Raw genomic sequence first — 21,582 nt, forward strand, 5'->3', positions numbered from 1 at the left:
GTTTTCAAGACACTGGATACCAGGTATGTCCACATAACAGTCTGAACATGAATGTTTATAGCAGTTTTATTTGTAGTAGTAAAAAACTGGAAAATAAAATCTCCATCACTAGGTGAATGGATAAACAAATTGTGGTATATTCATACAATGGAATACTACACAGCAATAGAAAGGAATGAACTATTAATAAATGCAACATGCAAAAATCTCAAAACAATTATGGTGAAAGAGGCCAGACAAAAAAAGAGAACAACTTTTTAAAATCAATTTTATGATTCCATTTACATGAAATCCCATAAAATGCAAACGAGTCTATAATGACAGAGAACAGATCAGTTGTTGCTTAGGGGTGGCAAGGGGCTGGGTAAATTACCAAGAGCAAAGAGAGAAGCTTTGGAGAGAGATTGATATGTTTATTATTTTGATTGTGGTGATGGTTTCACAGGTATAGGTGCATCAAAACTTATCAAATTGTATACTTTAAATATGTTCAACCTACTAATCAATTATTCCATAATTAAAAAGTTAAAAAGGGGCTAAACACTAATTTCAGTACTTTACTTATATTTTAAATAATTAAAACCGGATAAAAGTAGATCCAACAGAGGGGGCCTAAAGTTCTTACTAGTGGCACTGTCCCATTCAGTGATCCTCCAAAAAACTCTTGAGGCCTCTGAGGAAGAGTTTGAAACTTGTTTTAAACTAAGAGCTAAGGGGCACTTGGGTGGTTCAGTCGGTTGAGCGGCCGCTTCGGCTCAGGTCATGATCTCGCAGTCCGTGAGTTTGAGCCCTGCATTGGGCTCTGTGCTGACGGCTCGGAGCCTGGAGCCTGTTTCGGATTCTGTGTCTCCCTCTCTCTGACCCTCCCCCGTTCATGCTTTGTCTCTCTCTGTCTCAAAAATAAATAAACGTTAAAAAAAAAAAATTGAAAAACAAAAAACAACAAAAAAAACAACCTAAGAGTCAGCCAGAGATTCTTAAACTAGCTAACAAAATTTAAATTCACATACTTTTTAAATTATATTTTTTCATTTCACTTTTTTTTTAAATTTTTTTTTTCAACGTTTATTTATTTTTGGGACAGAGAGAGACAGAGCATGAACGGGCGAGGGGCAGAGAGAGAGGGAGACACAGAATCGGAAACAGGCTCCAGGCTCTGAGCCATCAGCCCAGAGCCTGATGTGGGGCTCGAACTCCTGGACCGCGAGATCGTGACCTGGCTGAAGTCGGACGCTTAACCGACTGCGCCATCCAGGCGCCCCTATATTTTTTCATTTCAAATAACATTAGATTTCCTAGCTACCTCACAGCAATTTCTTGGAGTGATCTAATCAGCTCAGAGTATTTACATAATTAAATATCCAATTACTTTTTCTACCCAACTCTCAAAAGACACAGGTCCTTTCACAGATTGTGGGCTCATGTTTAGAAATGTAACTGCAGGGGTGCCTGGGTGGCTCAGTTGGTTGAGCATCTGACTTCGGCTCAGGTCACAATCTCACTGTGAGTTCGAGCCCCTCATCAGGCTCTGTGCTGACAGCTCAGAGCCTGGAGCCTGCTTCAGATTCTGTGTGTGTGTCTCTCTCTCTCTGCCCCTCCCCAACTCACACTCTGTCCCTCTCTCTCCTTCAAAAATAAATAAACATTAAAAAAAATTTTTTAGAAATGTAACTGCAGCCTAACAAATCAAAGAATTTTAAATCTAGAAAGAACCTAGGCCTGCTACTTATAACAGAGTGGCAAGGGATTGGTGGTGCGGGGGGAGGGGGGGGAGAGTAACACTGGTCCCTTAAGAAACTCAGACTGAATATTGAGAACAGAGAATAAGTAGAAGCAGCAATAAAAGCATTCTTGGTAAAATAAAATGCAGCAAGGCTCAGCCTTGTAAGAGAATATGACTCATTATATGTGAATAATGCAAATAAGTCACTGAGGACACTTACATTTGGAAATTCTTCACAAGAGCTTTATTTAAGATTTCATGTCCTTATAAAAAGTACATTACATCAAGATTGCAAAAAAGACACTTTTTTCGATGAGAGACTATTATCTACTCCTCTCTATTACCTCATAATTCATTTCCTAACCTAACCCAAAGATAAAACATTTTTTCCTTCTTCCTTTTCTTCCTCCAGCTTTGAAAGGTCAAGTGTCATGAAGGATATCTCAGTAGAATGTGCAATTTCCTTGCCAGGAAAGCAGTAGGTTCCTATTGGCTGAATTCAAGACAGCCATTGGCAATCCTTATTCCCAGAATAAAAAAGGTCAGTAAACCCTCAATTTAAATGCAATCTTCCTATTGTTTGCAACCTGTCTCCCTGAGTTTTTCTTTTACTTACACACTACATTTTAAAACAATCTTATAAGCACTCACGAATTCCTTAAGATTAAAGGATTTAAAGTTAACTTACCACTTTAGCTTCGCAACTATTTTCTCTATAAGAATCTCAAAGTTAACAAAAATATAGATGGGAAGACCCAATATTAAGAAGGGGATGAATTCTGAGAGTAAATACATTTTTAACCCTTGTCTTAAAGCACGATCCTACAAAATACTCAGAATGTTAAGAATGCAATTTACACAGTAAAAATAATTTGATTTGTTTTCAGTATGAAAGTATTTTTAATTTCTTTACTGCAGGTACAATGGCATCCAAGTCATCAATTTCTGTAACAGAAAAACAAGAATAAGAATAGCTTTATCTAGTGATAGGCTCAGATGAAATGACAATCTCTCTGCAAAGGAAAACCTCAAATGCAAAGGCAACACTAGCACTTTGATGCACAAGAAATTTTTATACAATAGTGGTGATAAGAGTATCACTGATTGAAACACAGATGCTTTACAGGGCATCTGTTTGTAAAAGCTACCATATACCTACAAGTATCTTCTGACTCTGATATTAATCTCATTAGCAGTGTCCTCTTATTAAGAGATCATACTGGCCACATTTGCAATATGTCATTGCCTCTTTAAATCTATATAATTACATGGGTGAGCCTACATGGTGAAATCCTACGTAGAAGCTGTCTCTCTTCTGGGTACCCATCTGAGGACTTAATGATTTCTTCTCATGGAACATAGTCCTCTCCTTAATTCTACTGGACAAATTTCTCATTAGTAAGATCATTCTGAGGTCTACCTTTTAGATGAAACAACATATCTACCTAATAAAAAGTGTGAGGCTTCTCAAAGTACAAATCTCAGATGCAATGTACTGCAGAGCTTAGTCTGGTCCACCTTACCAGATAAACTAGCTCAGGTTCTTCTCTGCCAGATTCTTTGTGAATTTGGTTTCTCTTTCTAAGACTGTCTGCTTCCAACCAGCCTGTTAGAATTCAGTCTGAAAGCTCTTGGTCACTGGAGAAGCAAGGTCCTTTTCTCTCATTATCTAGACTCCAGCCCCAAAAGCCCCAGTGGGAGGTTCTCTAGATTCTGACCACTTTTTTCTACATTATTCTCCTAGGCCACTGTTTATAAATTCATTTTATTTTATGTAAAAATGCTTCCTTAGATTCCACCTCTCTTCTTCCATGTTTAGCTGAATTTTGGTTGTTTTTCCTTTAGCCTAAATATATAGCCTATGCTATTTAAGCTCCTGACTTCACTCAAAATACTTGTCTAGATACACTTATAAAGCATCAGGATATGAAAAAAAATATATATGCAGATCTACAACAGATTATTTGATTCATACTTTATATCACGGTAAGGTACAAGATCAAGTTATTTCCTGAACCCCATTCTGAAATCACACTTGTTTTTTCACTACATGAGAAATCTGCCTTATAAATAAATCCCACAGAGAAGGATCTTGGCTGATATGAGAATATTCTCAGCTAATCATACCACTTATGTAAGAAAACAAAGTCCTTCTCCATATCTGGTATTCAGTACAACATTCCATAGTTCTAAATGCTTAAAATGACGTCTAGTAATAATAAAAATAGTTATGTTTGCCAAACAATTTTAACTTTCCCAATGTTAAGTGTCATATGTAACTCCAGAGTTTCAACTGTGACAAAAAAACAGAGTTCATCCGCAGAGAGATATGGCTTATTGAAGTAAATGATGCCACATGAACCATGTTGAATATCGTATCTAAGAGGAAGTTTCTATAGAAGGATTCTGAAATAAGTGTTACCTGTACACCAACTGAAATGTTTATTAATGATGAGAACCTCACTGTTTAACTGCTACCACAAAGCAAGAAAAATATTATTCTATGAAACAAAGCTGTTTGGAATACGAGGCAACACATTTCTATGCCTAAAACACATTCAGTCACGGTCTCCCTTGCTTCCACAGTCTACATAAAATAGGCCACAAAACTTTTACGTTTACTAGGCTAGATATTCCAGTCAGATGTTTCTTTCATTTATTCATCTTCTTACCAAATTTTAATTTACTCATTCCCTTATCTTCTACTAAACCTCATTTTCTCTTCTAATTTAAGAAATTTATTAAATGTCGGCTCTATGCCCAATGTGGGGCTTGAACTCACAACCATAAGATCAAGAGTCACAGCCTCTACCACCTGAGCCAGCCAGGTGCCCTCTCCTCTTCCAATTCAATTTCCTATATCAAGGAGGCATTCTTTAAAAAAAAAAAAAAAAAAATCTTTCAAATGAGCTATATAAAAAAAAATTAATCACTGAATAAATCACTTTAAACTTTAAAAATGTTCTTAATAGTAAGATAAATTACTTTTATAGCCATATATAATCACACTTAAGAGACTTAGAGGCACCTGGGTGGCTCAGTCAGTTAAGCATCTGACTTTGGTCCAGGTCATGATCTCTCAGTTCATGAGTTCGAGCCCTTTGTCAGGCTCTGTACTGACAGCTCAGAGCCTGAAGCCTACTTCAGATCCTGTGTCTCCTTCTCTCTCTGCCTTACCCTTACTTGCACTCTCTCTCTCTCAAAAATGAATAAACATGAAAAAAAAATTTTATAAGATAAGAGACTTGGGTCTCTGTTTTGCCTAAAATTCCTAAATAAGTTACATTTTTTCCCTTCAAGAGATAAAATTAACAAAACTCTCAATATGACCAAAAATGCAAATATATATCTTCCCTACTATATATAGATTTATAAATGTGTCTTTCTTTATACAGATGTTTATTTTACATTACTTATCACCTGAGAAGGAAATTTAATTTGTGTATTTAAAAAACACAGTAAGATCTAAAAAAAAAAAAAAAAAAAAAAGGAAGAAAAAAAAAAAAACAACACAAAACATCTTCCAAGATCATAAATTCTATCACGATTTCTTTTCATTAAGCCATGACAGAGTTAGGGTTAAACTGGGACCAGCCAGAGTAATGCCATTTCTCCTTTTAAGATTTCAAAACAAAGGCAATCCCCAGCTCCTTAAAGGATATGTACCTTCTCTGTTCTGTAGACCAACCCTAACCAACTCTAACTGCAAGTTAGGAGTGTGTTTCCAGAACTGTTAGTGCTTTTTATACACTTTCTAACAAAACACTTCTAGGTACAAGCACTAATACAGTGACTAAGGAACACTCTTACCTCCAACCCAATGATATCTTAAGACTCAAAATTTAACCACCAACAACAAAGATCTTACCTAAGATTTCAAGTAGATCATTAGTAAATGCCTGAAATGCTGGGAAAAATTCCTCATGTTCTTCCAATTTGTTGATAATGCTTTTAAAAAAAATGCACAGTTTACACTGAATTTCCAACTTAAGGTTTGCATTTGATTGAAAATAAAACATTTTCAAAACGTTAGGAAATTTCCTGCTAATTTAAATATAAATGTAATAATCATTTACTGCAATCCTTGATTTTTGAGCTCTGTGTTGACCTTTTACTACGTTTGTAGAGAAATATCTATTATCAGTGTAAACACGTGTTCCAAAGTTAAATTTATGTAACACTCCTGATGTGGAAAACTTTCCATTTAGCTCAAGGATTTTTAAGAGACCTTGCTTTTTAACGTTTTCTAAAAATTGGTTTTTATATCCAGTATTCTATTAAACATTAAGAATAAGTATCAGTAGACAGTATAAATATGGGAAGGGAAAAAAGACCAATAATGAGAGCTATGCTCCTTTTAAAAGCAGCAAGTATCAGGGGTGCCTGAGTGGCTCAGTTGTTAAGCATCTGACTTCAGCTCAAGTCATGATTTCATGGTTCCTGAGTTTGAGTCCCATATCAGGTGAGCTGGAGCCCTGCTTCTCTCTCCACACCCCCTCACTCACTTGTGCCCTTTCTCTCAAAAAATAAAAACAAACAAAAAAACCCACCTGTTTTGAGGTACCTGGGTGGTTCAGTTGGTTGAGCAGCGGCCAACTCTTGATTTCAGCTCAGGTCTTGATCTCACATTCCTGAGTTTAATCCCAGCATTGGGCTTTGCGCTCACAGCATAGAACCTGCTTCTGATCCTCTGTCTCCCTCTTTCTGCCCCTACCCCGCTCATGCTCTCCTCCCATCTCTCTCTCCTTCTCTCTCGAAAACATTTTTTTTACTGTTCATTTTTGAGAGAGAGAGAGAGAGAGAAAGACAGAGAGAGAGAGAGAGAGAGACAGAGTGAGAGCCAGGGAGGGGCAGAGAAAGAGACAGACAGAATGGGAAGCAGGCTCCAGGCTCCGAGCTGTCAGCACAGAGCCTGATGCGGTGCTCAAACCCACAAGTCTTAAGACCATGACCTGAGCCAAAGTCAGGTGCTTAACCGACTGAGCCACGCAGGTGCCCCTCTCTCACTCTTAAAAATAAATAAAAGTTAAAAAAAAATTAAAAAAAAAAAAAAGCATCAAGTATCAGAAAACTCAAGTGTCAGATTAGGTAAGGATTTTTCTTGGAAAACTTACATAATATATGGAATAGGTGGTTTATGTATATGTTCCTCTTCCCATATGTTACAGTACCAAATTGGGGGGAGGGGGTGGGAAGAGTTGCTCGAAGTATAGCTAGAATGTTTCAATATTTTTTAAAAAAATCAGATCTTATTTTAGAGATGACTAGCTTTAAAAAAAATCCTTAACATTTATCTTTTAATCAAATAATACACTGTTAGTGATTATTAAGTGGTCTATGGTGGTATATTAAAAATAGGACTGGCTTATATATTCTGAACATTTACATGATGTTGCTAATAAGGTCTGAATTTCTCCATATATAATTTCCCCTGGGAACAGGCTTAGAGCAGTAATGCTGGAGTCCTGACCCACCCTATATAAACTTAGAGGCCCTACAATCTATTTTTACCTTGAAAATGGTTGGCATTCTCTCCATCTATCTATAAGGTGTGAGATATTTTAGACTGTCAAATTATTTAAAAGATGCTATCCCAAACAGGAAAGGTAAATAACCTATAAAGTTTTGAAAGTCTTTAATTTCATCACTCCAAGCATTTTGGATAATATTTTGCAAACTTTTTAAAATAAATACCTTTGGAGATCTTCAGGTCCTAATACCTGCATAACCTGCTCATTCATATTCTCATTAATCAGCCTACACAATTTTCCAACTGTGCTCACCAACACACACAATGAAGTTGAACTATCTGTAAGAAAAAAATAAAAGGGTATTTTAAAACTGAATTTTCAAAATCATTAAATCAAATACTTTATGCTTCCATTATCCTCAATTTTTTACTTAAAAAATTTTAACCTACTTTTACTTGATTTATCAGGAATAATTCTTTTTTTTTTTTTTTTAACGTTTATTTATTTTTGAGACAGAGAGAGACAGAGCATGAACGGGGGAGGGTCAGAGAGAGGGAGACACAGAATCTATCAGGAATAATTCTTAAATGGGGGCCAGACAGGGCAAAGAGTCATCACCTAATTCTAAGAGTTCTTGGAGGTTTCTCACAGCATTGTTCATTTCTCCAAGCCTAGTATAAACTTCATTCATTCGAGGATAGACTCCATTTAAAGAAGGCACATCAAATAATTTTTGGAAGTGAGAAACAATAGCTTGCAAAGTTTTTAAGTTTGGTATATTGCTGTCCTGTCCAAAAGAGAAAGAGAAAGATGGTCCACGTCTTAAAACAATCCCAAGGCTTTAATAAAAACTTTAAAGAGACATAGAATTCTAGTAGAATATCAATATCTGTATCAGTATCCATTTTTAAGATAAGATTACATTAAAATGTGAAAATGTACATAAGTATTAAGCATTACCTTTTCCTTATTTTCAACTTCTTCTAACATGGTATCTACTATAAATAACAGATCTTCAACTCTGATACCTTCATTTTCATCCTGCTTTTTTAAATTATGCCAAGGCACCAGTTCTGCAGACAGTATTTTCAAGGACTTATACAAATCCTTTATAACAAAAGAAACAACATGGTATTATTGATTTTTTTAAAAGTTTCCATAATGATAATAAAATACAGTAAAAACTTGGATTCCAAGTAACTTGTTCTGCAAGTGTCCTGCAAGACAAGCAAACATTTCTAATAAATTTTAAGTTGATAAGCTAGTGATGTCTTGCAGTACAAGTAGTATGTGACGCCAAACGTCACATCATCACAACTGAACCAATGGTCTCTCTCTCTCTCTCTCTCTCACTGAGGGATTGTGGGTGATCAGTCTCCCATGCTCGGATGCTTGGTCTCAGGCCATGGTGTTTGGCAAAAATCAGTGATTTTTCAGAACTTTGGAAGGTGCCCTCAACCAGCCCTAGTGTATGTTTCGTCACTTCAAAGCACCTATGGACAGTCCTTTGCTTTTCCATACAAGAGTAAGCTTAGGAATGCATTGCTTCAATGCTAGGTCACTGAATAGGTTCCTTGTTAAAGTTGACCAAAACGAGAAAGATTCCATTTGAGCCAACAGACAGCAGTGATTCCGTTAGCGATAGTGGTATAACCCTCCTCTCTTTTGTCTCTCTCACACCAGCCACAAAGGTTTTCAAAGGTAAGTGCAGGTTAATTTATTTTTCTTTATTACTTTGTATTAGATTACAGTATTGTAATCATTTTTACATGAATATTTCTGGATTGTGGAATGAATGTTCTGAGTTTCCATGATTCCTTATGGGGAAATTTGCTTTGATATAAAAGTACTTTGGATTACAAGCATGTTTCTGGGATGAATTATGCTCACAAACCAAGGTTTTACTGTAAAATTATCCAGGCAGGTTTAATATATATATATATATATATATAAAACATTGGGGCTCCTGAGTGGCTCAATCGGTTAAGCATCCAACTCTTGGTTTCGGCTGAGGTCATGATCTCATGATTCGTAGGATTGAGTCCTGAGTGTCAGGCTCTAGGCTGACAGCGTGGAACCTGCTTGGGATTCTCTCTCTCCCCCTCCCCAAATTGCACTCACACTTGCTCTTTCAAAAATAAACATTTAAAAAATTTTATATATATATATATATATATATATATATATGTTATATATAAACAAGAATTGTGTGTATTTATATATTTTTTATATATATATACATACATATATATACATATATATACATATATATATATATAAAATCAAACCATCATCAGTACCTTTTTTTTTTTAATGTTTATTTTTGAGAGAGAAAGAGAGACAGCACAAGTGGGGGAGGTATAGAGAAAGAGGGAGACAGAGAATCGAAAGCAGGCTCCAGGTTCTGAGCTGTCGGCACAGAGCCTGATGCCAGGCTCAAACTCACGGACCATGAGATCATGACCCGAGCCAAAGTCAGACGCTTAACTGACTGAGCCACCCAGGCGCCCCAATCAGTACCTTTTTAAAATATCATTACCATTTTAGAAAAAGTCTGTTATGTTGCTTTCTCCAGGTAAATATAGGGCTTACACAAAACATGATATATTGATGACCTCCGATCTATTGTTTTTAATTTATTTATTTTGTGAAACAGGGAGAGCACACGCAGGTAGGGGAGGGGCAGAGAGAGAGTGAGGGAGAATCCCAAGCAGGCTCTGCAAACGTTTCTAATAAAATTTAAGTTGATAAGCTAGTGACATCTTGCAATACAAGTAGTACTGTTAGGGCAGAGCCTAATTTCAGAACATTTTCATCACCCCCAAAAGCAATGTCATTCCCATTCACAGCCACTCCCCATTCTTCCTTGTCCCCAATTCCTGGGTCACTACTAATCTACTTTCTGTTTCTATGGATTTGCCTATTCTGGGCATTTCACATAAAATGGAATTATACAGTAAGTGTCCTTTTGTGACAGCCTTTCCTTCACTTATGTGTTCAGGACTCATCTATTATAGCATTTATCTCCAGGCAGGTTTTTATCTTGAAAAAAATTAAAAGATTCAAAATCAAATTAATTCTAGTCTTCATGACAGCCTACTTAATCTTCTTGGCCTAGACAAATTGTCCCACTCTATTTTAATTTTTTTAATGTTTATTTATTTTTGATAGACAGCACACGCGAGTGGGGGAGGGACGGAGAGAGAGAGAGAAACAGAATCCAAGACAGACTCCAGGCTCTGAGCTGTCAGCACAGAGCCCGATGAGGGTCTTGAACTAATGAACCACGAGATCATGACCTGACCTGAAGTCAGACGCTTAACTGACTGAGCATGGCACAGTGCTTGGCCCTTTAGAGCACTGCTGTCATCTCTCCCCTCTTTGTATTCTCTCTCTCTCTCTCTCTCAAATAAACAAACAAAAAAAGGGGGGTGCCTGGGTGGTTTGGTCAGTTAAGCATCAGCCTTCAGCTCAGGTCATGACCTCACAGTCCATGAGTTTGAGCCCCATGTCGGGCTCTGTGCTGACACCTCAGAGCCTAGAGCCTGCTTCGGATTCTGTGTCTCCCTCTCTCTCTCTCTGTGCCTCCCCTGCTTGCACTCTGTCTCTATCTCTCTCTCAAAAATAAATAATAAAACATTAAAATAAAAATACATTAATTAAATAAATTTAAAAAAAAAGAAAGTGAAGAAATTTTTATCTTCCATGGATAGATAGAATAAGTAAAAGTAGTATTGGCTGCTTTTGGACTATTAACTGCTCTACAGAATAAACAAATGTGGACAGTTTTGAAAGAAGGAAAATTATTTCAAATATGAAGAGGGAAAAAATCCCCAATTAAAACGAATGAAGAACAAAATATTACATCTGAAGAGGAAAAAGGGCCAGGAAAAGCTGCAGCATGGAGACACCAAAAAGAGGAAGATGAAAGTAGAGCGGGATCTCTATAATAAAGAATAGTCAACCCTTTACCTTTAGGGAAGTCAGTTGATCTGCCCACATTTCTATTATAGGAATAAGATGCTCAAATCCACAATCTTGAACAAAATCTTTATGAAAATGTTGGGCTCCTCCTTTGCTCTGTTTATGAATTATCACTGGAGCTCTTGGATTGTGAATAACTGAATTGATGCTACTCAGCACCTTTAAAAAAAGACAATGTTTTAATTGAAATGTCTATCATAGTCCTATCCAAGTGATTTAGGTTACAGGAGTGCTTTCTATGTTAATGTATCATCATTTTCAGAATTAATTTTGGACATTAAGAAGCTCTTTAACTGACACCTGTAATGTTTTGGAAGTACAGTAGTTGCATCAACAGAATTAAACATGTAATTCTAATGAGAACTACAGACTTCATAGAAAAGCAAAAATGCATTTCAAATGATTTAGACTTGAAAGTAGTTATGAATGACTTCTTATAATCCACACAGGGAAAAATAATCATCAATATATCCTTAGCTAGAGTCTCACATTTCTCTAATTCTATCTCCTCATATTTAAGCTAAATCAGATGTTTAAAGGGGTCATTTCCTGTTGTTTGTTTCATAGCTTCAATTAAAGGCCAGAGTGTAAGGACAGTGAATAATAAAGTCCCACACATTCTATACAGAAATCCTGGAAACATCGTGCCAATTCTGGAAACCCCAGATCCAATTCAGAGAACTCATCCTTAATATGTTGTTCCTCTACAACCACTCAGTACCAAAATCTGTATTAATGAAGGCTCTAAAGAGAAAGAGAAACAATGTATATGTATATAAATACATCTAAAGAGATTAATTTTAAGGAATTGGCTCACACAATTATGGAAACTGAGAAGTCCCAATTTCTGCAGTAGGCAAGCTGGAGACCCAGGAGAGTCAAGGAAATACTTCTACTTTGAATGCCCACAGGCTTAAGACGCAGGAAGAGACAATGCTTTAATTTAAGTTTGAAGGCAGGAAAAAAACTCATGTCCCAGCTCAAAGGCTCCCTCTTATTAACCCTTTTTGTTTTAGTCATGTCTTCAAATGACTGGATGAGACCCATTCACATTAGGGAAGGCAATCTGTTTTATCCATTCTACCAAATCAAATGTTAACCTTATCCATAAACACCCTCACATATTCATATGTGACATACTCAGAATAATCTTTAACCAAATATCTGGGCACCCCATGGCCCAGTCAAGTTGATACATAAAATGAACTATCATAAATACCCACATAATCATTACCTGGATTCAACAACTGTTAACATTTTCCCATATTTGCTCACTCTATTTTTAGCTGAATCATCTGAAGAAAATATAGACATGATAAAATTTTATCCTCAAATACTTAAGTATGCATCTCTTAAAAAAGGCATATTCTCCTACAAAATCATAACACCATTGTTATATATAAGAAATTTAACAGTAACTCCCTAATATTATCAATGCCTGGAGTGAATTTTAAATATCTTAACATGTATAATCTGTGACTATACGCCCCCTGTTGACAGTTATGAGTTCTACCTTATATATCATCCAAGGAAAGGAGGAGACCCAAAATAGCAAGTTTAAAGGGAAAAGAGTAGGTGTGCCTGGGTGGCTCAGTCGATTAAGCATCTGACTCTTGGTTTTGGCTCAGGTCATGATCTCGCAGCTCATGAGTTCAAGCCCCACACTGGACTCTGTGCTGACAGTGCGGAGCCTGCTTGGGATTCTCTCTCTCCCATCTCTCCCTACCTGGTTTGCTCGCTCTCTCTCTTTCTCTCAAATAAATTTTTTAAAAAAGGGGGAGGAAAGTAATTTCCTTATTTACCACCATCAAGCCCAGATCATTTAATAAATAATTATATAAGCATAAAGACAAGATACTATTTTGATCTCGAATCTTTGTCCCTACTCATACTTCAAGCTATATTCATAGGTCTCCTGGTAATAAAACTTCAGATGTTTGGGGCGCCTGGATGGCTCCATTGGCTAAGCGTCCAACTTTGGCTCAGGTCATGATCTCACGGTTTGTGAGTTCGAGCCCCATGTCGAACTCTGTGCTGAGCCTGCTTCGGATTCTGTGTCTCCCCATCTCTTGACCCCTACCCTGCTCATGCTCTGTCTCTCTCTGTCTCTCAATAATAAATAAAGGTTAAAAAAAAAAACTAAAAAAAAAAAACTTCAGATGTTTACTTACGAGTTTTTTTTTTTTTTAGTTTAAGAGAGAATATTTCAACATTTTCTTCTCTTGTATGTATGTATGTATTTATTCACATAGCTTATTTATTTATTTTGAGAGAGAGAGAGAAAGCAGGAGGGGCAGAGAGGTGGGGGAGAATCCCGAGCAGACTCCACACCATCAAGTGCAGAGCCTGAAATGGGGCTTAAACTCACAAACTGTGAGATCATGACCTGAGCTGAAACCAAAAGTCGGACACTAGCCAAGTGAGCCACCCAGGCACCCTCTCTTGTATTTACACATATTTTAATGGAGAAACTAAATCCCCTTCACAGATTTATTACTGACAGCAGAGCATTTCTTATGACTTGACCACAGTCAGATGACTGGCAGAAAAATGTGTATTAACAATGAGAAAATAGTAAAATGACTTAAACAATTACCAGAGAGATGAGAATTAAAACAAAAACAACCCAACTCACAAATAGTTCTTATCTTATTCAGAAACAGTTTGCAGATACTGATAAACTCTTGATATGGATAAAAACTGTATCTTGAAAGTAAACATTAGACAAGTAGAAAAGAAATAAGATAACAGATGTTGTAAGTACTAGAAAAGAAAAAGAAGACAAATCTCAACCTAGCAAATTTCAGGGAAAAAAAAAAAGAATGGAACTAGAAAACATATAAATAGAAAACAAAGATGTCAGGAATAAAAGCAGATATATAAGTAAGGTCTCAATATCTATGATGGTTTAATTGCCTATTAAAGGACAAAGCCTCTCAAATTGAATCTAAGAAACAAAATGAAATAAAAGAAATTCAGTTACATGCTGGGTACAAGAGAGTTATCAAAAAAAAAAAAAATCTGTTTTCAGAAAATTGCCTGGAAATGAAAATCAACACAGATATATGAAGAACCAGCAACAACCAATTAAAAAATGTAATAGAGGAAAGGATGCCATTCTCGACAGCAATACAAGTTATAAAATACCTAGGAAATAAACCTAACAAGAAACATCCAAGAGCTAAATTTAAAAATATATAGGGGGGGCGCCTGGGTGGCGCAGTCGGTTAAGTGTCCGACTTCAGCCAGGTCACGATCTCGCGGTCCGTGAGTTCGAACCCCGCATTGGGCTCTGGGCTGATGGCTCAGAGCCTGGAGCCTGTTTCCGATTCTGTGTCTCCCTCTCTCTCTGCTCCTCCCCCGTTCATGCTCTGTCTCTCTCTGTCCCAAAAATAAATAAACGTTGAAAAAAAAAATTTTTTTTTTAAATAAAAATATATAGGGGTGCCTGGGTGGCTCAGTCGGTAAAGCGTCCAACTTCAGCTCAGATCATGACCTAGCGGTCCATGAGTTTGAGCCCTGAGTTGGGCTCTGCGCTGACAGCTCAGAGCGTGGAGCCTGCTTCAGATTCTGTCTCCTTGTCTCTACACTCATGTGTATTCTCACTCTCTCTCTCTCTCAAAAGTCAATAAACATAAAAAAAAATAGCTGTTTAAAAAAATTGAAAAAATATATACATAAAACTTTATTCAAGGCTATAAAGAAGGCCTAAAGAAAATTAGAGACACACTTCTGAGATGATTAAAAAATGTAAATGTGTCATCTTGCCAAATATTAATCTAAAAAGTTAATCCAATTTCAATTCCTCTCAATAGGATCTATTTTTGAATCTGACAAACTCTTCATCCAGGAGAGTAAATGTGCTAAAACTATAATAGAGGAAAAATTTTAAAAGAACGATGCATAAGATTCTTTTCCTAAAAGGTATCAAAACCTACTATAAAATTACAGAAAGTAAAAGAATATGGGAAATAGTATAAAAATGGAATAGACTAAGGAGTCTAGAAATAAATAAACCTATGCATATGAGTGGATATGACAGAGGTTTCATTTCAGTGAAGTAGAGAAAGAATGTCTATGAGAAACTGCAAACTCAAATGCATCTAGAAGCAAGTTAAGACCATGAGTGAGTGAAGCAAGCATGGCCAAGGGCTATGGCTAACTAAAGAGCACATGCCCATATGTGACAAGAGAAAGGCATAATTCTGCTCTGATAAGGACTATGCAGGAATTTGTTGCCAGATTCTGTAGCTTTTTAAGAGAAGGCAGAAAAAAGAACAAATAAAATATCTTAATTTTTAAAATATTAGTAATTAATTCAAAGTTTAAAAAACCCTGTTTGAGTCCAATAAAATATGAGCACAGGCCCAGTTCAGTCAGTAAACAGGCTGGCTTGATCACTATCTATTCAATAAATGGTCTATAAAAATCACTAAGGTTAGGGGCGCCTGGGTGGCTCAGTCAGCTGAGTGTCCGACTTTGGCTCAGATCATGATCTCACGGTTTGTGAGCTTAGCCCCGCATCAGGCTCTGTACTGACAGCTCAGAGCCTGGAGCCTACTTCAGATTCTGTGCCTCCCTCCCTCTGCCCCTCCCCCACTCATAGTATGTCTCTCTCAAAAACAAATAAACATTAAAAAAAAATCACTAAGGTACGATCTCTACATGACACCACATAGAAAATTAAAATTCAGAGGGACTAAATATCTAAATAAAAACAAAACCATGTAGGACCTTAAGAAAATAAATTTATGTATAATAACAGTCATAATAATAATACCAACAAAAGCAACAACACAAACAATAAAAAGGGAAATGGCTTAAGAGAGGAGAATAGGACAGACCAACAACCAGCAAATGAAATGGGCAGTAAACAAAAAACTCCCCCTCTCTAAGTAAATAAATAAATAAACTTTAAAAAAGAGAGAGAGTGAGAACTACAGGCCAATCTTAAAAATCTTATCAACTTTTTACTACCCTACTTTTAATTAGGCCAAAGTCTTTCAAGGAGTAAGACAAATTCTAAGTCAAGCTACCTACAGTGTTTTTAGCCAAGAAGACATGCCATGGTAAAACAGGATAAGCACACACAAATACAAATATTCTTTACCACCTGATAACTTATTAAACTGAGATGAAAACTAAAGTTCGAATACAGTAAGAATGGGGAACTTTAACACCCTACTTACATCAATGGACAAATCATCTGAACAGAAAATAAACACTCTTTTCAAGTGTACATGAATATTCCCCAGAAGAGATCACACATTAGGTCACAAAACAGGCCTCAACAAATACAAAAAGACTCAAATAATACCATGTACCTTTTCTGACCACAACAGTATAAAACTAGAAATTAACCACAAGAAAAAATCTGGAAAGACCACAAATACATGGAGATTAAACAACATGCACTAAACAATGAATGGGGTCGACCAAAAAATCAAAGAAGAAAATTTTAAAAATACATGGAAACAAACGAAAATGAAACACAATGGTCCAAAACCTTTGGGATGCAGCAAAAGCAATCCTAAGAGGGAATCCCTAAGAGGGAGTTAAATGGCAAAACAGGCCTGCTTTAAGAAGAAAAATCTCAAACAACCTAACCTTATACCTAAAGGCACTAGAAAAAGAACAAATGAAACCTAAAGCCAGCAGAAGGAAGGAAATAGTAAATATTAGAGCAGAAATAAATGATATAGAAACTAAAAAACAAAAGCACAGATCAATGAAACCAGGAGCTGGTTCTTTGAAAAGGTCAAGAAAATTGATAAGCTTCTAGACACACTTATCAAAAAGAAAAGAGAAAGAACCCAAATAAAGTCACAAATCAGAGAGAAGTAACAACCAACACCACAGAAACACAAACAATTGTAAGAGAATATTATGAACAACTATATGCCAAAAAATTAGACAGCCTAGAAGAAATGAATAAATTCTTAGAAACATATAAATTACCAAAACTGAAACAGCAAGAAATAGAAAACTTGAACAGACCAATAACCAGCAAATGAAATGAGTTGGTAATTAAAAAAAACTCTCTTTCTAAATAAACAAACTTCAAAAGAGAGAGAGAGAGAGAGAGAGAGAGAGAGAGAGAGAGAGAGAACTACAGGCCAATATTGCTGATGAACAGATGCAAAAATTCTCCATAAAATATTAGCATCCTAATCCAACAATACATTTTAAAAAAGCACTCACCACAATTCAGTGGGATTTATTCCTGGGTTGCAAGCGTTGTTCAATATTTGCAAATCAACCAACATGATACATCACATTAATTGAAAGAAAGGTAAGAACCATATGATCATTTCAATAGATGCAGAAAAAGCGTATGACAGAGTACAATGTTCATTCATGATAAAAACCCTCAACAAAGTAGGTTTAGAGGGAACATAACTCAACATGTAAAAGCCATATGTGAACAAAAACACAGCTAACATCATCCTAAATGGGGAAAAACTGAGAGCTTTTCCTCTATAAGACAAGAATATCCACTCTTACCACTTTTATTCAACATGGTACTGCAAGTCCTAGCCACAGCAATCAGACAACAAAAAGAAATAAAAAGCATCCAAACAACACAAGAAACAGGTGTAGGCGAGGATGTGGAGAAGAAGGAACCCTCTTGCACTGTTGGTGGGGGTCAAACTGTGCAGCCACTCTGGAAAACAGTATGGAGTTTCCTCAAAAAGTTAAAAACAGAACTACCCTATGGTCCAGTAATTGTACTACTAGGTATTTACCCAAAGAATACAAAAATACTAACAGAAAGAGATAAATGCATCTTGATGTTTATAGCATTATCTACAATAGCCAAGTGTCCATTGACTGATCAATGGATAAAGAAGATGTGCATATGCATAATGGAATATTACACAGTCATAAAAATGATGAAATCTTACCATTTGCAATGACATAGATGGAGCTAGAAAGTATTATGCTAATATTTTGTCTCTGAGAGAGAGACAAATACCATATGGTTCCAGTCATATGTCGAACTTAAGAAACAAAATAAGGGCGCCTGGCTGGCTCAGGTGGTGGAGCATGTGACTTTTGATCTTGGGCTTGAAAGTTCAAACCCCATGTTGGGTAAAGAGAGTACTTAAAAATTAAAAAAAAAAAAATTTTTTTTTTGATTAAAGAAAAAGAAAACAAATGAGCTAAGGGAAAAAACTATAGAGAACAAAGTGATGGATAACAGAAGGAAGGTGGGTGGGAGGATGGGTGAAATGAGTGATGGGGATTAAGGAGTGCCCTTGTGATGAGCACTGAGTGTTGTATGGACGTGTTGAATCACTCTATTATATAATTGAAACTAATATTTTACTGTATGTTAACTAACTGGAATGTAAATAAAAACTAAAAAAAAAATTAAAGAATGAAAGAAAAAAGAAACCAAGGTTCTCTACCAACACCAGTCTCTTTGCCAGCTGTTCAGTACCTGAAAGTATCTCTGGTCAATTAGGGCCTGCTGCTGGTTGTCTTTGCTGGGTTCATCTTGTTTCTCTGGGTCCTCCACCTTTTTTTGACTGAGAAGATCCTTTAACCTAAAGGGGAGAAAATAAATCAAGATAATACAAAATGCTTTCCTAGACACCGGATTAAGAAAACAAACTAAGCCAATGATTCAGCTCCCCTCCAACAGCTTTCTATCATTTTACATATACATGTGTGTGTGAATGCATGCATATGCACGTGTAAATTTTTTAAATTTAATTTTATGAGCCTAGACTACGAAGATGGAAATGGAGACCAGGCCGAAGAAGTGGAGGTTAAAACAGGCAAGGAGGGCAAGGGGGAAAGTGCAACTTGCCTCCATCCTAGAGTCTGCCTGATGCTGGGGGTCAAGGAGGGAGTCCTGGGTGCAGTCTCTCATTTTAAATTTTCTTAAGGGGCGCCTGGGTGGCTCAGTCGGTTGAGCGTCCGACTTCGGCTCAGGTCATGATCTTGCGGTCTGTGAGTTCGAGCCCTGTGATGGGCTCTGTGCTGACAGCTCAGAGCCTGGAGCCTGCTTGCGATTCTGTGTCTCCCTCTCTCTCTCTGCTCCTTCCCCACTCACACACTGTCTCTCCCTTCTTCAAAAATAAACATTAAAAAAAAAAACTGGGGGGCGACTGGGTGGCTCAGTCGGTTGAGCAACCAACTTTGGCTCAGGTCATGATCTCACGGTCTGTGCGTTCAAGCCCCACATCATGCCCTGTGCTGAAAGCTCAGAGCCTGGAGCCTGCTTTGGAATCTGTGACTCCCTGTTTCTCTGCCCCTCTCCAGCTCATGCTATGTCTCTCTCTGTCTCTCAAAAAATAAATAAATGTTAAAAAAAATTAAAAAAAATAAATTTTCTTAAAACAGGGCTGACAGAGCAGTTGCCTATGTACTAGCAACGCTTTCCCCTTCTTGAAAGCTATAATACTACGGCTATTCTAGCTCCTTGTAACTAAGAAAACTCACATAAATAATGTGATGCCCATGTTACACTACTAATCATTCTCTTATTTCCCAATTGCATATGAGTTCATTGATGTTTTAGAAACCTATGCTGTAGGAGAGTAGGCTGTACTCAGAAATATGCTAGGATTGTTTTATTGTATCCAAAGCAGTGAGCAGGACCTAAGGGCCACAAAACCCCTAAGAGCAGCGAAAAGATTCTTTACATACTTAGTGGACACTCATTCCATGTTACTAGAAGCAAGAGCTGTGTTTCTTTGTGGAGTTTGGGAAACCCAGAAAACTGCCCTCCAGCTTAAAATATGCTGTGCTGTCTCCTGCTTTCTAGAGCCATCTCCGTACAATAGGCTTCTATGTACAGATACTTTATAGCTTTTAACCATATCTGAAGCCTTTCTATGATCTCATGATGGCTCCCATTCTGGAGATGAGGGACCAGTTGAAAAGTGGAATGCCTATTTTGTTTTTATAACTCCTGCTTACTTAGTCACAAAGATACAAAATACATGTAGAGACCAATACAAACCTCTCAGAGCTGTACGTTCCCTAAGTCCTTTTCTCTACATTCCTAGGATTTTTTTATATGATTAAGATGAAAAGAGGGTAGGTTTCCTTCAATCTATCAACTCCAACGCTACAACTCTGAAGGTAGCTGTTTGTCTAGGGGAGAAGTCTAGCTCCAGGCCAAAATCCTATGTGTTACCTTTCAGGCCCAAACCACTGACAATTACAAAGGCTTTGCCTGGAAAGCTCTGTGAGAGGAAGTTGCCCTCCCACATCAGACTTGGTGCACAGCCTGGGCACTGCAATCTCTGGAGGGAGTTGCTGTCAAGAACTCAGACCCCGGGACTCCACCCTTCCCTTGTGACCCCTTGGCCAGCCGTGCTCACCAGCATTTCTGCATTAGTGCCTCCATCCAGAAGCTCTTTAGTGGGATGGCCCTGACTGAGGTACTTTTCACTTCTCCTTGTGGGGAGGAGTCCTGACTAATACACTTTTCTCCACTCTGACTCAGTATTTTCCACTCCAAGGCCTTCCCCTAGGCCCATGAAATAGCAGGAGTCTTTTGTGCAGGGCTCCTAAGCAGTGATATGTTTCTTCCCATCTGCACAGCATGTCATTCACTGACCCTTGCCTGGTACCTTTCCAATGAGAAGAACGGAACACTAAAAATAGAACATTTTTTGGTTGCTTATACTATTGCAGTAAGTGAATAAAGATTTGGTTGTTCATTCAGTTTGGTTCACTGTCCTCTGATGACCTTGACATCCATCAGCTCAATGCCAGAGTGACAGGATTCTGATTTTGTTTTCTCCTAGCAAAATATAAATACCACTGAAATTAAATGGAATTAGTGTAATACCTTCACTTATCTTGTACTGGCAGACCTACTTGATCACTTCCTAACAACCGAATTTTATAATCAACCTCTTTGTAATATTAACTCAAATAAGAAAAGTCCATGTGTTCCCATGTCAAATAGATTCATTTGCTATTAAAGATTGATTAGCTGAAAGGCAACTACAAATCTAAAGAAAAAAAAATTGAATTCTCTCATGTTCTAAAAGGGGAGAGAGACTTGCCCCTTCTTTTCTTATAGCATTTTCTTTTTTTTTTTATTTATATATGAAATTTATTGTCAAATTGGTTTCCGTACAACACCCAGTGCTCATCCCAAAAGGTGCCCTCCTCAATACCCATCAGCCACCCTCTCCTCCTTCCTACCCCCCATCAACCCTCAGTTTGCTCTCAGTTCTCAACAGTCTCTTATGCTTTGGCTCTCTCCCACTCTAACCTCTTTTTTTTTTTTTTCCTTCCCCTCCCCCATTGGTTCCTGTTAAGTTTCTCAGGATCCACATAAGAGTGAAACCATATGGTATCTGTCTTTCTCTGTATGGCTTATTTCACTTAGCATCACACTCTCCAGTTCCATCCACGTTGCTACAAAAGGCCATA

General features: G+C 37.2%; 1 protein-coding gene across 12 annotated transcripts in view; it reads right to left on the minus strand.

The window, feature by feature from the left end:
* Window positions 1-1,944: 1,944 nt before the first annotated feature.
* The window catches only part of CEP70 (centrosomal protein 70), a 90,492-nt gene continuing 70,854 nt past the window's right edge, over window positions 1,945-21,582 (minus strand). For 11 of the 12 annotated variants that reach the window (XM_040480299.1, XM_040480303.1, XM_040480304.1 and 8 more), the window contains 7 exons: window positions 18,623-18,728; window positions 11,167-11,337; window positions 8,155-8,301; window positions 7,813-7,981; window positions 7,418-7,532; window positions 5,592-5,671; window positions 1,945-2,668 (listed from right to left, as the gene is read on the minus strand). In XM_040480299.1, coding sequence (XP_040336233.1) covers window positions 2,607-2,668; window positions 5,592-5,671; window positions 7,418-7,532; window positions 7,813-7,981; window positions 8,155-8,301; window positions 11,167-11,337; window positions 18,623-18,728 — 850 coding nt within the window. In that variant the 3' untranslated portion in view covers window positions 1,945-2,606. The remainder of the gene's footprint in view (window positions 2,669-5,591; window positions 5,672-7,417; window positions 7,533-7,812; window positions 7,982-8,154; window positions 8,302-11,166; window positions 11,338-18,622; window positions 18,729-21,582) is intronic. The other variant, XM_040480309.1, reaches the window with a different exon arrangement.

The sequence above is a fragment of the Herpailurus yagouaroundi genome, unplaced genomic scaffold, assembly GCF_014898765.1.
Source record: "Herpailurus yagouaroundi ecotype Mexico unplaced genomic scaffold, PumYag 159, whole genome shotgun sequence".
NCBI classification, from domain to species: Eukaryota; Metazoa; Chordata; class Mammalia; order Carnivora; family Felidae; genus Herpailurus; species Herpailurus yagouaroundi.